The sequence below is a fragment of the Bombina bombina genome, chromosome 3, assembly GCF_027579735.1.
Source record: "Bombina bombina isolate aBomBom1 chromosome 3, aBomBom1.pri, whole genome shotgun sequence".
In the NCBI taxonomy this organism is placed as follows: Eukaryota; Metazoa; Chordata; class Amphibia; order Anura; family Bombinatoridae; genus Bombina; species Bombina bombina.
In genome coordinates, this window is record NC_069501.1 from 611,996,210 (window position 1) to 612,013,017 (window position 16,808).

The window sequence follows — 16,808 nt, forward strand, 5'->3', positions numbered from 1 at the left end:
TCATCCCGGCGGTGGTCCTTCTTCAGCCTGGCGGCAGTCTATCTTCTTATCTTCATCCCGGCGGTAGTGGTGGTCTTCATCCATCTTCAACAGAGAGGACCTCTTCATGCGGTCACCAGCCAATCATTGCATTTTTAATGTGAGTTATCCCTTTTTTTTTTTTTTTTATTTAATTTTTATTGAGGAAACAGTATATACATACAACAATCATGGCATAAACATCACTACAATTATTCATAACACAGTTGGATTAGCTTGAACAGTAATGGTTATAGTCCTCATTTTTTATTCCCCTTAATTCAGTGTGATAGGTCTCTTTTGGACCATTATTGTTAATGTATATGAAGTCCAGTGGATTAATTTAAAGCAAAAACAAAATAAAAAATTGCATCCAATGCTAAACATCTCATTGGGACAGAGTAAAGTACTTCAAAGTTTCAACAAAGGTGCAAAGACTGAGATCATACCCACGAACAGCCTGCAACTCACAAAGATAGACCTCTGAGAAGATATTGTTATGTTAAAGAGACATATATTCACTCCTTATAAAATCTCTCAATACTGTTTACGGTTCTAGATATATTTTATTTTTTAACTATAAACTTAAACTTAAATCTTAAATACAGCTCCCACTGTCATCTTAGAAGTCTGATTATAGTTCAAGTCCCGCCCGCGACCCCGGCCGTTGGTCACAAGAAGGCTCCACCATTTGCTTCCTCCCTTAATACAAGACTCTTGGTACTCAAGACCCCCATGATAAAAGATGCCTCCCCGGAGATCCCCCACTAACCTCCACAGAAGTCATACCAATATGCGATGTAGCAAGCATAAGGGTGATTCATAAAGAAGACTAAGGGATGCTGGTACATAGACGTGAGAGCTGTTATACTTGTTATTTGCTGCCAGTGATAGTAAAACCATGTCACTCTTATTCTCTTTGTGAGAAAATATAGAAACTGGATATTTAATCTAGCCTCGCAATGCATAAGCACCACCAAAACACAGCATTGTATAAACCTTAATAAAAGAAATATGCATATAAAAACGGAGTATAACAACATTCATTTGCATAACAGAGTTTTAGTAACTTATACGTGCAAGTAGAAACATGCTGCAACATCATATGTTTGCTTAAAGTACCTTTAGTAATATAAACCTAAATGTAGGAACTGGTTATATGAACAATTAATTACATAGGGCAGAGTCCTGCTTGCCTACGTTATTTCCAGACCCACATCAGAGGTTCCAAGCAAATCGCCTAATTTTGCACGTCTACCGGGGTCCCTTTCATTGAAGTTGGAGAGTACATTAATCCATAGTAAGGGAACCACACTCAGTCCAGAAGCTGGGTCGTTTGACGGCCAATTTTGAGACACAAGGATATCGGGAGCAGTCCGAGAGTCCCACTCATGCTCCCAAGTCCGCTCTGCATTCAGTATATTCTTGGACAACGACTTGGTCCCTTGCGATAGGTTATTGTGTATTACTAGTAGGTGCGTAGTTGTAAATTGACCCGCTTTCCTGGGAAGCCGATATTTGGGTGGGAATGAGCCTTTAATAGTCGAAGTGGCTGTCATATTCTTGGACTTTGGGCTATATGGAGAGTATTGTATTGACTCCTTTTGGGTTGGTTTTGATGTATGGAGCAAAGATGAATTTTTGTGAACATGCTTCAGCTGCGGGGAGGGCTCCACGGGGGCGCCCGTTTCCGCGGCACCAACTCCCTGCGCAGCCATCTCTAAAGCTCCATCTGTACTCATCTTTATACTGCGTGTCTGCTGTATGTCCGTTAGATAGTCCCTGGGGGCTCTTTGGAGCAAATTCAACATGCATGCTTCCAGCTTTATAAGAATGCTATCCATGCGGGCTGTCAAGTCGTGTTCTCTCTCAGCTGCCATATTTATTTCACAAGAAGGTATTTGGTAGTTCTATATCCTCTGTTAAAGTTAGTGTTTCTTTTCCAGAGTCACCTCAGAGATATGCAAGGTGATAGTATGCTGCTCGTGTTCCTGATCCCGGCAAAATACCTCGGCTTGCCGAGGGGGGAAACGCTGCCTGCAATGAGCCGCCGCTCCAGGCCTTATTTGTCCAATCTTGTGATCCGGCGTCAAGAATACAGCAGGTAGCTTAAATATTGTTTTAATGCCGAGTATCTCCGTGATACTAGCTGTTAGTTTGGTATTTATGCTGTAAGAGGTTTCCCGTATCGGCGGTTTTAGGATTTTCAGCCGGAGCTCTAAGAATCTGCGGCCATTTCAGGCCGCTGTTAGGACACGCCCCTTGAGTTATCCCTTTTATATATGGGAACCCTTGCATTCCTGTTGGCTGATTTGCATGTTCAAATTCAAATTCCAATAGAAAAAATCTTTCATTATATTGGCTGATTTGAATTTGAACATGTTAATCTGCCAATAGGAATGCAAGGGTAACCCTATACAAAAGGGGTACCTCGCATTCAAAATTCAGTGAGCGGCTAGTTACCACATAAATGGAAGATTGATGAAGACCACCACCACCGCCACAAAGCCGGGATGAAGATAAGAAGATGGACCGCCTCTGAGATGAAGATGGTGCGCCACTGCCTAGATTCATCATTGGTGAGTACCATCTTGGGGTTTAGTGTTAGGTTGTTGTTTTTTTTGTTGGAGACTGATAGGTTTTTTTTCTTCACCAAAAGAGCTGCTTCCTCTTCTTTAGCCAACAGAAATAACCCAAAAAAGATGCTTATATACAGTCAATGGTAAAACATGCTTTCCTGCTTCCTCATAATGTAAAACATAGAACTATAAACATAAATTAATGCCACCATACTATCCAAACAAAAATATCTGAGTAGAATCCAGTAAAGCATGAGTTTAGCAGTAATAACATCAAGCCATAATACAAACTACCAGTTTTGAAAGAAACTGCCAATAAGCGATAGACAGACAGACAGACAGACAGACAGATAGATAGATAGATAGATAGATAGATAGATAGATATATTATAAATGAATTCCTCTTTAGCCTCTTTGATGTGCATGACAAACTATGCACATCATCATGCACATTGCAGCCTGTAGGCGCATGACAAGCCTTTTTCCTCAGGCAGGGGGATCCCAGATAAAACACTGTTTTTGGCAACCCCCCACACTACAGGCTGGGGATCATTGATGGCCTAGTGGGCAGCACTCCCAGGCTTCATGGGAGTGCCAAGACGTCACCATGTACACATGTGGTGATGTCACAAAGGGGCATAACCAGGTTGCACCCGTAGCTGCAAGGGAGCTGGATGGGGAGGTTATTCAAGACCCTCTATCTCAGTTCCTTTACAAGCTACAAACCTTCAAGACCCATCAGTTGAAAGAGAATCATCTGTTTGGAGCACTGGTCTTGGAGCAGTAATAGAAAGCAGATCTTTTAAATACTGTATTAAGTAAAAAAAAGCATGAGGATTTGCTTGGGGATGTTAAATTGCATGCACAATAATAATAAAAAAATCTGGTATGTCTACAAACTCCTAATAAAGTTTAAAGGGAAACTGTAACCAAAATTTTTCTTTCGTGATTCAGATTGAGCATGAAATTTTAAGCAACTTTCTAATTTACTCCTATTTTTAATTTTTCTTCGTTCTCTTGCTATCATTATTTGAAAAAGAAGGCATCTAAGCTTTTTTTGGTTTCAGTACTCTGGACAGCACTTTTTTATTGGTGGATGAATTTATCCACCAATCAGCAAGGACAACCCAGGTTGTTCACCAAAAATGGGCCGGCATCTAAACTTACATTCTTGCATTTCAAATAAAGATACCAAGAGAATGAAGAAAATTTGATAATAGGAGTAAATTAGAAAGTTGCTTAAAATTTCATGCTCAATCTGAATCACGAAAGAAAATTTTTGGTTACAGTGTCCCTTTAAGTTCTATATGAATTTTGTCTTTATAGTCAGGTGATCACTGTGGTAACAGTGAACACCTTGCAGGAAAAAGTGCTTTTATTTCTGTACTACACAATGGGTCCTCTCTAATATATATAATAACTCCCAAAATCTTGCTTGGGCCCCTATTTCACATGCGGGTACCCTTAATGACAATTTAGTAAAGTGATCACTGTACCAGCAGTGGTCACTGGGCCATTTCCAATATTATTTACTAAAATCTATGCAAAAATTACACATTTTATTTTACAGTTTTTGCCGCAGCTATCACACTCTATGATTTCTAAATATAATAATAGAATATTGTGAATCTGCTAGGCCTAGCTTTTAAATGTAGGTAGCAAAAAAAGCTAAAAGTTGGCTCAGCAGTGCGCACTAGAGTGAAAAAGGCTTAGCAGCAAAAGGGACAATAGAATTATGTATGCGCTAACAACTTAAAGGGACATTAAACACTAAATACATGCTAGATAGAATGATGCATTCAAAGAAAAGATTAGTCCATGACTAACATGTAGATGTATTTTTTAAAGTTTCATTAGTTGTTTAAAAAGTGACAAAATAAGTGTAAAGTTTTAGTGTCTATAAAACACTGGGAGCTGCCATGTTGTAACTTGTGTTACCTTCTCTGCTGTGGCCAATTAGGGACAGTTATAAATAGGTCACTAGAGTGTGCAGCCAATGGCTGTGCTGGATTTAACAGTGTTCTGCACTTCCATTTCTAACAGGAACTGAAAAGCTTGCAATTTCAGAATGGAATTACAGGCAAAGAGGACAAAATAAATAATGAAAGTGTATTGCAGAGTTGTTTTATATATACAATTTATCATTTTATATTACCATCTCAAAGTGTTTAATGTCCCTTTAAAGTAAAATCTAAAATGGCTATTGATGTAAATAGCTAATTATTAGCACAGTAAAATGCATGTTAATGCCAGACCATTTAGTTGTTCCTCAATAAACAATAGAAAGTTTGTATATGATTTTTTTGGGTTGTGAAGCCAAATTTATTTAAAATTTCCTTTAAGTGATATGAAAATAGTTATTTCCATTTTTAAACATTTGAATGATAACCTATATCCTGGCATGGATATAGGTTTTTGCAATTTAATTTCCTTGGTTTCTAAAAATATTTTCAATAAATACTGTACAAAATAAATGTGTAAAGACAGTAAACCACAGAAACTAGCACACTGCATGGGATAATATAGAGTATCCTACCAACGTGAGATTTGGTTATTATGACAGTAACTGCTTTAGACTATAACTAGCAAAGTTTCAATACACAGAAGGACTTTTTTTTAGAAATTGAATCATGAGTGTAAATGAGAAACTGTGAAAACTCAAGACCAAATACAATTACATAATTGAAATAGTCCTGGTGCATAACAGGTCCTTGTATAAATGATAAATTATCAATTATTACAGTTGAGATCCATAATTGTAGCCTTTGTGAATGAACAAAATAAATTACTAAAGGACTGTTTTATATAGAGGTATTGCTAACCTGTGCGCCAAGAGTAAATGCTGTCAGCTAAGTTTAAAAGTGTTAATTCAATACTCTGGTAACTTTAAAAGATCTGACTTCAACACTCACAAAAGTATATAAATAACAAGGACTATAAAGTATGACAAAGACTATAAAATGGGTATTGTAATAAATTTGAAACTATGCCATAATGGTAAAGGTATACATATGCTATATATGTGATTACTACATAAAATCTAACATATTCAAGTCTTCTAGAATTATCATGCATCCGAACTTAGAAATTTCATGTAAAGCTGATTGTAAATAAGATGTAACAGGGTAATGTAAGAGTAGGAGATCACTGGCACATAAGTAAAATGATAGGCAACACACAAGAATAAAAAACAGCTTATGCCAACAGCTACTGGCCATTTTATCTTGGCCACTATTCACCCAGTCTTGCCCAAAGCTTAATTTGAGTGTGAGAGTTCAAGCCATCTAAGGTCAGGTTAATTAGTTTTACTATTGTTCTCCTCAGTGGTGATGACAATGCATGATGATGGTCAACTGAAGGTTGACTACAACATGATGTGCTTCTATGTGCTTCTCAAACATGTCAACTCAATAGCTGTTTACAATTACTTAATTATCTGCAAGTGACCATTGACCATAATTGCTTACTTGCTACTTCACTTAAAGGGATATTTGCAATTTGCTAATATTTATACTCAAAAAAATGCATCTATGGAAATGTTTTAAATGTTCTGTAACAATTGTTTTCATTTACACACCCTGGTGAGCATACACTGGCAGGATCGGAGCATATGCATGTGACACTGGCCAGTGTTATCGTACGTCTCTTTAATTACATGCTATTCAAATTTAAAATGCATGTTTTAGCATAAATTATACGGCTGTATTAATGATCACTGGCAGGTAAGTCCAAATCCTGTGGCTCCATTTTAAAAGCTTGACTAGAAAATGTCAGTTTGTGTCAGGATATTCACCTGCATTGCTGAATTTCCTAATTCCTGTAGGAAGAAATATTTATCCTTTAGTTGAATTCAACTGTAGTAGAATATAAATTAACTAATAAGGATTTCTATGAGTTTTGTTTAATAGGTGTGTAGAAGATTTATTCCTAGATAATAGGTGGCAACATATGAAATCTTGTTCATAATTAGAAATAAACCTTGCATTGATATATGGTGGAAATCTACACAAGTAAATCTATAGTCAGGAGGATGTCAGCTTATGACAGAGATACTAAGTGTGGGACACCAATATAAAAGATACAGACAAATGCAGCACAATATTAGTAAAGATTGTTAACAAGTTATAGTTTAGGTACCAGGTAATTATTAACATTAGAGAGGAGTATTTAGGTAAGAATTCTTACTATTTAGTGGAAGTCCAGATACTCTGTAACAGGAGGAGATCCTTTGGAGTTGAGTCTGTGTGCAGCTCCGGCGTGTGACGTCACACCTGCAGTGTTACCGAAACCGGAAGTTGGAAACTGTCAGCTCTGAGAGAGCAGGAGTTTCAGGGAGATAGATTGATCCTTAGAAATTACTCCAATGAGATGGTAAGTGAGAGCGGATGCTCACAAGGTGATAGCTGGTGTGAGAGGTGAGGTCTGCACAACAGAGATACCAGAAGATGCAGGAGCTGGATAATTCTGAGCTAGTAGAACAAAATAATCAAGCAACTATTAGATTGTGGGAGGAACCTTTATACCTGATGGTAGACACCTCCTATTAAAGGGAAAGCAAGAATAGGTGAAAGCATGACAGTTTGTGAAGCGCAAAAAGAGGATATTTATGAAAATATCATCTAAAAGAGGATATTTATGAAAATATCCTCTTTTAGATGGAACATACACTGAGTTCAGTGTCCCTTTAAAGGGCCATGATACCCAAATGTTGAAACACTTGAAAGTGATGCAGCATAGCTATAAAAAGCTGACTATAAAATATCACCTGAACATCTCTATGTAAAAAAAGAAAGATATTTTACCTCAAAAATTCCTCAGTAGCCACATTCCATTGTAAAGGACTTCTAAGCAGCAAATCAGGATGTCTGTCCCGGGACAGCTAAGGGAGTGAGCTTACGTGCACACTCATCTCTTATTTCCCTATTCAGTTTAAGGAAGTTTACTATGAAATCTCTTGAGAGTAAAGTGAAATCTCATGAGATCACAGTAAAAGAGTTCATGACCTCAGCACTGCTGATGATGATTGGCTGCTGTTCATTTCTTCATTTTATTTTTTTTTTTACCTGCAGCTGAAGCATATTTTTTTACACAGAACTTACTGAGTTGAGGAAATTGTGAGGTAAAATATCTTCCTTTTTTACATAGAGATGCTCTGGTGATATTTTCCTGTCAGCTTTTTACAGTTATACTGCATCAGTTTCAAGTGATTTAGCATATGAGTATTATGTCCCTTTAAGCGTTGGCATTAAATAAAAAGTCAATGATTTAGTGGCAGAACAAGTTCTGAAGACCCCTCTCTGTATCCTGATACACTTGGGTCCCATTGTGATTACACCTCATATTCTACAATAAGTGCTGATCCTCCATGATTACATGACCGAGAGCAAAGAATTCCTCATAGATTAAAACAAATCTCTTTTTATTGCTGAGATTGAGTATTTCAAGAAATAAACTGCAGTGAAATCATTTTTATTTGAGCACGTAACATATCCTAAATTAATCAGCTAGTTTATAATCCATTCCAGAAAAGATTGATGCCTAGAATTCTAATATAAACTGTTCTTAGCCCAATACAAATCTCTTAGGTGACAAAACAACATTAGCCAATTTCTTCTAAATAGAATATATTCTAAATTAAAGGGACAGTCAACACCAGAATTTTTGTTGTTTAAAAATATAGATAATCATTTTATTACCCATTTCCCAGTTTTGCATAACAAACACAGTTATAATAATAATTACCTTGTATCCAAGCCTCTGCAGACTGCCCCCTTATTTCAGTTCTTTTGACAGACTTGCACTTTAGCCAATCAGTGCTCACTCCTCGGTAAATTCACGTGTGTGAGCTCAATGTTATCTGTGAGAAACACATGAACTAATGCCCTCTATTGGTAAAAAACTGTCAAAATGCTTTCAGATTAGAGGCGGCCTTCAAGGTCTAAGAAATTATCATATGAACCTCCTAGGTTTGGCTTTCAACTAATACCAAGAGAACAAAGCAAAATTGGTGATAAAAGTAAATTGGAAAGTTGTTTAAATTACATGCCCCATTTGAATCATTAAAGGTTTTTTGGACTTGACTGTCCCTTTAAAATAACATGATTCCGTATACATTATATGGACTAAACATTTTATAGCTATGTGTTGTTCATTTTATAGATTTCGCATACTGTGGTTTCTAGTTTAGATATATGCTATTTTCTATATGTCTGATGTAATATACATTATAGGCTTTATACTAGACTATTTATGGAGCTGTTGTAATGTGCATTTGACACATACTATACTGTACCTAACATACAATGGGGGGGGGGGCACATTAACGGCCAGATTACAAGTGGAGCACTAAATATCGCTAATGAGCACTGGTACTACAAGTTGACAGCAATGTGAACGTAAGCTTGTGTTTGCATTGCTGGGAAGCATTGTGCTCACAAGAGCAGGCTACCATCGGCTCCAATGGGAGCCTCGTTCTCATGCTGGGAGACAAGGGATGAGAAGCAGCGCAGCAAAGGGAGTTAGTCACGCAGCGATGGCAGAGAATTGTAAATATATATGTATATGATTATATACATATATATATTTACTGGGAACACACAGTTCTCAAAGACTGCAATGTAAAGGCACTTTTTTTCTTTCTAACACCCCACTACTGCCAACTGTACCCCCCAAATAATGCCCAGTACAGTTATTTTTTTAAATAATAAATTAGCTACAATTATGATTTTTTAATAAAATACACTACACTGTATTTTGGGGAAATTATGGGCACATGTATACATTTAACCAGAGATATGATCTCTGGTTAATTTCATAAGCACTCATTCAGAAGCAATAATAACCAGCCTCTTGCAAATTTGCCCGTTTTGCAGGCACACAATAAATTAGTGCTTCACTTGTAATCTAAATTAATATTGAAGTAAAAATAAAACTTTTATGATTCAGACAGCACAATTTAAAAAACATAAAAACGTAGTTCTATTATCGTGTCTACCTCTTGGGAAGCTTTGTTGAAACTTAACTCCTTTCTATGAGATGATACTGAGATAGACATAGAGGCATTTGTCTTGAGCAAGATATTTATGACATTGTTATGAACATTGTTGCATTATACAGCTGCCATATAGTGATCCAGGCCAGTGCACACTGCTGAATTTACCTCAGTATCCTGGTATAGAAAGGAGTTTCATTTCAACAAATGATACCAAGAAAAAATGGTAAATTTGATTAAAAAAGTAAATTGAAAAGGTTTGTACACTTTAGTTGAATCATTAACATTTAATTTTGACTTCCTAGTCCCTTTAAATAAATAAATATGATATGGCGTTCTTCATGAGGAGCTTTTCACATGGATAGTATAACTTCTATTTATATAAATGTACTGCATTCTATAGGTCAGACCCTGTATATATGATATACCACTCATTGCTTAAATCTAGTGAGTAAGATGTTTTCTTAATAATATTGAGTTCATATTTTCCGATCATTCTATAGATCTTAAACCTATTTACAAGATTGTTTTATTTATAGAATATGTATAATCTGATATATGTACTTTGCTTAACAGCTGTAACATTACAATCTGATCATTGCCTGGATCCAGGGATACCTGTCAATGGGCAGCGTCATGGCAATGACTTCTATGTGGGGGCTTTGGTGACCTTCAGCTGTGATCCGGGTTATACACTTAGTGATAATGAAGCTCTAGAGTGTGAACCCAACTTCCAGTGGAGCAGAGCCCTTCCAAGCTGTGAAGGTAAATATTATGTCCTAAAGGAAGCTCCTGTGTACTGTCCCATTGTAATAAAGTGTTTCACAACATATAAACTTAAGTTTCTAAGGGTAATGCATTGACCATAGCTGATAATACCGTGAAATTCATAAATAAAGAGTTTGGCGCAGATATATATATAAAGCTAATACATTTATATGTTTTAACTTTCCTGATTAGGTTATGAGAGGGTAGCAAAGACAGTAGTTTTTAAAAAATAAAAAAGTGAGAGAGTAAACTGCTGTTCTTAGAGGAAGGATTTTTTTAGGATTGTGAAGACATAATAGATAAAAAGAAAAAGGGGTTATAGAACAATTACTGATTAAGAATGGCTGTTATATAGTATTGGACAAGCTGAACATTATACATGACCAAACAAATCAGAAACACATTTGGAATGTAGCAAGGATAATGGTGTTATCAATTGGTTATATAAATATGCAAAATTTAACTTTGATATAATTGCAGGGAGAAAAAATAGGGTCTCTTTTCTTACCCAGACCATATAATCTGTTCTTTCTACAGCACTGTGCGGGGGATATATCCAGGGCTCCAGCGGTACTATACTGTCACCAGGATTCCCTGACTTCTATCCAAACAACCTCAACTGCACATGGGTGATAGAAACTTCTCATGGTAAAGGTGAGATCTCCTTTAGGAACACTTAGTCATCTTGTAGAACCACAGTGGTTTAGAAAAGATTTTGTTACTCTATACTAATGTAGCTGCATGAATCATTTCAGGGTAACACACACACTCACACAGATATGTATCCATGAAGAGATCCCCATTTAAATAGACTTGTTAAGAATAACATTTTAATTATTTAGCAACATTTTGGGGACAAAGCAGTCCTTCATCAGACCGAGGGCTTTAATGGCTTTTCATCTACATCCTGACACCCTAGCAATTGTCACAAGAGTGCTAAAAGTGCAAATCCCATTGACTATATATTCATTAATTAGTGTTCTATCATTGTTTTTCCAGTAAGAATACAATCACAAGTCAGTAGCCAATATGACTTCAGTTTGGCCCTAGAAATTAGCAAATTACTATTGGAATTAAAAAAACACAAATATAACAATTAAAATCATGATATTAGAATAATATCAATGTTATTGTAAATTTGTAAAAATGCAGTAATTACTAAATTATTCAGTTATCAGCCCATAGCATACACATATATATAGGTTGGCAACTGCTTATTGCTTCTTCCAGACAAATAAGATAGACTATAGGTTTTAATGTATTTAATAAAAAAAAGTATTTTTATAGGTAAAATAAATAATTCTAATAGATAAATGTGTATTTATTTGTTTCATTTTACCAATAATGGTTGCATTAAACCATTTATAATATATATATATAAGAATAAATTCTTAATGGTCAGATGATTAGGGGCGGATGTCTATATACACCAAAAACTGAAAACACAATGAAAAAAGATATGAGAGGTGATCTGAACTGCCAAATGTAAGTATATGACAATTTTGGCACAAAGTATTGAATGAGCCTCATATAATTTGATGAACTTGAGTTTAATGGAATCACTCCCAGCGTCTGCCACCAGCTTAGTACCATATGTGGGTTTTATTAAGCGGCTTTAAACCATCAGTGCGTTAGCTGATTAGTTGTACTGTATACCAAACATCATTTAGAAAAATAGAAGATGGGGAGTCAAAATTTTAATCTGTTTCACTTGATGAACCAGGCCCTGAGCCATTTGGTCAATCACATGTGCAGGTTGTTGTTTCTGTATTGTTATTTTTGTATTATTTTAACTAACAGTCCTTAGAGCACTAGCGGTGGCACTATTAAGGCTTGCTTGGTACAATGCGCCAACAGTGTAATATAACCTTTTCCTTTGTTTTATGCCTTTATCTCTCCAGGCGTGTTCTTCACTTTCCATACCTTTCACCTAGAAAGTGGACATGACTACCTGCTGATTACAGAGAATGGCAGCTTTACCCAGCCACTAAAACGCCTCACAGGATCCCGTCTGCCTGCTCCTATCAGTGCCGGATTATATGGGAACTTCACAGCTCAGCTACGCTTCATATCAGATTTCTCTATGTCCTATGAGGGGTTTAATGTCACATTTTCAGGTAAGCAACATTTTTGCCATGTTTCTAATTAAAATTGAAGGTATTTTGATAGATAACATTTGGGTTTGAATGTGATATTTCCTGTTATAAAAATAATGTACTTCTTTATCAGAATTAATCTACTTTTGTATTGAGTCATAGTTGCTCATGTGAACATATAATACAGAGAAGGATGTGATTAAAGTTTTCAAACAAATTAGTATCACTAATATTGGGGGGGAACTTGCCGCAACATTTCAATAAAAAATTGTATAATTATTAGAAATTTGTATCTACACTATGTCAGATCTGCCCGTTGCATGTCACTTTCCTTTATATTCAATAGAGCAGGAACGTTCTTCAAATCTTGATGCACAAACAATTTCCACTGGGAAGGACCATGGCATCACAACTTTGCAGGGAAAAAAAAAGTTAAAACAAACTTCCTTTATAGAAAAAGTCAACTCTAAATTAAACACAAATAAAAACAGTTAAAGAGACATAAAATAAAAATAAAAGAGAAAATATCAGAACTGAAATAGCGAGACTGAGAGACCAAATACTTCATACAGGCAGTATAGTCTTTATGAATGTGTCATGCTAGGCCTAAATGCACCAGGTAGATATCCTGACCATACTTTTAGGACACCCAAAAACACTCACAGCCTGAACTTCAAGAAAATGATCATTCTATCCATAAGACGGCAAACCAGATATGCAAATATTTGATAGACACATCAGAAACCATTTTACACGTGTTTCTGTAGTGTTGTAGCTGTAATTATTTTCCATGACTAGCACTTAAAGGGACAGTATACTGTAAAATAGTTTTTCCCTTAATGTCTTTACAATTGCTATTTTTACCAACTGCAGAGTAAAAAATGTATGAAAACTAGCTTTTTAAGGTTTATTTCTGTATATTAAAGCTCTGATTTTGTGTTTTGAAGCTACAACCTAATAAAATGGGTTGAGCTTTTAGGTATAATCAGATGTCATTACTGTATCACATTGTGTACATATACATATTTCTTTATCTTATATCTGTCCATAAAACAATCACCAGTACTTGGAGAGAACTATGGAAAATCAACATTGTATTACATTATCTCTGCTATATCCCACTGGGAGTGTAATTTCTTCTGCTGGCTGTGTTTACAAAGCTTATCTATAGCTTGGACATGTGGCCCAAACTTTCAGAATAGGTGGGGATACCACATGCTAAATCAACGATTTCAAATGCCAATATAAGGGTAAAGGAGCTACTTGTAAAACATTTAATACACTCCATCAGGTAAAGTGGATCATTGGGAACAAATTAAAGGGGAGAAAGAATTTGAGTAAACTGTCCCTTTAATGTGTTGATGTGTAAGATATAATGTATAGGGCATGTCATGCAACTATATATGAAGGGAGGCTCAATGCAACAAGGCCCATTGCAACCTCACAAATGTCTATGTATCTAGATTATTAACAGGTGCAAGAAAGATGCATAATTCAGTAAAAGGGAAAATTTGGAATAAGATGCCGAAGTACTTGTTCATTGCATTTCTAATAGTTTACAATCTTAATGGAAGCTTCATGAAATTGTATGGTGTATTTATGTAGTAGGTAGTAGGCTTTCCGCAAGTTGATTAAAGTTAATACAGAAAAGGCATTTTTTTTAGCGACTGTGTAGACATTATACTTCCAAAAATATAAAAGATTTCCAAGGACAGACTAGAAGAAAAAAATTGGTCAGTTAAAGAGATGTTCAGCTACTGCTATATTCAAGTGATAATGTGCTAGATAGGGAATCGGTGCAAGGTCACTAAATAAATGTATGAATATGAGTTATTAATGTGTCTGAAATGTAATAACTTGGCTGTACCTCACTCATACATGGAACTCAAAAGACATTCTTCTTGCACGTTGGCTGTACAGGGCATCCAAGTTTATTAGAACACATCAATTTACCTGACAAGGATGTTAGTGAAGATGATCCCAGCTAGCTGTCTGTATTGAATAATAAAAAGTATAGCAATGTTGATTAGAGCTACGTTATTAGATTTTCATAGCTTTGTCACATTTTGGTTAATTCATAAGCATATTGTCTACCCGAGTCCATATATTTTTCAATATTTCTTTTTATAATGGGGATTTCTATGAGATGTTCATTACCAACAGCAGATCAAGGTTAATGAACACTTTTTTGGCACTGTAAGAGCTATATTACAGCATGGTTGAAGCCTAATTGTGACACTTTAGGTTTAAATTCTCTTTGGGATTATGAACATCTTTTAGTCTTCTTCTTCTTTCCCTGCCCTTACGTTCATATTTAATTTCCTTGTGACGGATACAAATGTTCTGCCAGAGGCTGTGTGTGTAACACTGCTGCTCTGTGTACACTGTATCCACTTTCTTAATCCTACATTTCTGCCAGTCACAATGTATAATTTATTGTATAGATCTGACAGGCTACACGACTTGACATTACACTGCAATGTGAGCCTGACATAGTAAGTGTACAGATAAAAACCTTCTAACTTATCTGATTGCTCTTATGTCATTATTTAAAAGGGATATGAAACCCCAAACATTTTGTGATCAAGACAGAGCATACCATTTAAAAACGTTTCTTATTGTTAAACTTGCTTTGCTCTCATGATATTTGTTGAAGAGATACCTAGGTAGGAATCTGGAGCACTGCATGGCAGGAAATATTGCTGCCCTCTAGTGCTCTTGCAGATGGATAACATTCTTGCAAAACTGCTGCCATTTAGTGCTCCAGAAGTGGGCCGGCTCCTAAGCTTACTTCACTGTTTTTCAAAAAAAGATACCAAGAGAACAAAGAAAAATGATAAAAGAAGTAAATTAGAAAGTTGTAAAAGAAATCACATGCTTTGTCAGAATCATGAAATAATTTTTGGGGGTTTCATATCCCTTTAAGCAGGAGATTGGTTTAAGTCCCATGGAAAGTATTTCAGCATATTTTTTTCTTGAAAGAAAGTGAAGCAAGATTTTTAGGTTTCAAAGTCGTACATATTATTATAGGCTTTATTTGCATTCCAGATTTGTGCTGATACATTACACAACAAAGGGCTCGTTTCCATTGAGCCGCATTTAGGTTTGCGTGCACTCACAAACTGTTAAATATGCTGTCGGAAGCAATATTGTTCAACGACTGCTTTCAAAGGCCCGTTATAACTCATTTTTGGCAACTGGACTCCAGCGGCCGAAAACATTTTTGTGTCCCATACAAAGTATCAGAAGCCCCTAATCTATAAATAATACCAGGTTTCCAATTACCGCGCTAACCGTTAATACACTGTTGGAGGCTGCCGATACATTAACAAAAATTTCACCTGGATCAACTAGGTGTAAAATAGGAAAAAGGAGCTTTTTTGAGACCTTTTTCCTATTGAAATCCAACCCGCCTCCCAAAAATAAACCCGATACGTCAAAAACCCCTCTATCCGCCATCCCCCCACATTGCAACTAACAGTAAAATTTAAATAGGTAGATTGCATTGTGGGGATATAGCGGATTAGGGGTTAATAGTTTAAATAGGTAGATTGCATTGTGGGAATATGGCAGATTAGAGGTTAATAGTTTCATTAGGTACTTTGCGATGTGGGAGAATGACGGTTTAAAGGTTAATAAATTATATTGTTAGTTGCAATGTGGGGGAATGGCGGTTTAGAAGTTAATACATTTTATTGTTAGTTGCGATGTGGAGGAAAGGCGGTTTAGAGGTTAATAACTTTTATTGTTAATTGCGATGTGGGGGATGGCGGATTAGAAGTTAATAGTTTAAATAGGTAGATAACGTTGTGGGGGTGGCGGTTTAGGGGTTAATGACTATCGGCTAGATTACGAGTTTTACGGAATGAGTGAAAAAGCAGCTTTAATGCTCTTTTTCACTACCGCTGGTATTAAGAGTCTTGCAGATTTAGGGCCACCGCACACTTTTTTGGCCATAACGCAACGTAACTACCGCAGCTTTTAAAAAGTCCTTTTTCAATGGGACTGCCTTAGCGCCGGTATTACGAGTTTGCCTGGGAGGCCAAAACGTGAGCGGTACACCCTATACCGTCAAGATCCATACCGTAAACTGAAAGTCAGTAGTTATGAGTTTTACTCTACAAAGCCGTACCATAAAACTCATAACTAAAATGCTAAAAAGTACACTAACATCCATAAACTACCTATTAACCCCTAAACCGAGGCCCTCCTGCATCGCAAACACTAAAATAAAATTATTTACCCCTAATCTGCCGCTCCGGACATTGCCGCCACTATAATAAACATATTAACCCCTAAACAGCTACACTCCCGCATCGCACACACTAGTAAAATATTATTAACCCCTAAACTGCC

The 16,808-nt window shown here is 36.2% G+C and overlaps 1 protein-coding gene across 1 annotated transcript in view; it reads left to right on the top strand.

The window, feature by feature from the left end:
• The window catches only part of LOC128652451 (CUB and sushi domain-containing protein 2-like), a 1,617,569-nt gene that overhangs the window by 1,155,921 nt on the left and 444,840 nt on the right, over nucleotides 1-16,808 (top strand). The window contains 3 exon segments of the mRNA XM_053705390.1: nucleotides 10,165-10,353; nucleotides 10,894-11,010; nucleotides 12,258-12,473. Coding sequence (XP_053561365.1) covers nucleotides 10,165-10,353; nucleotides 10,894-11,010; nucleotides 12,258-12,473 — 522 coding nt within the window.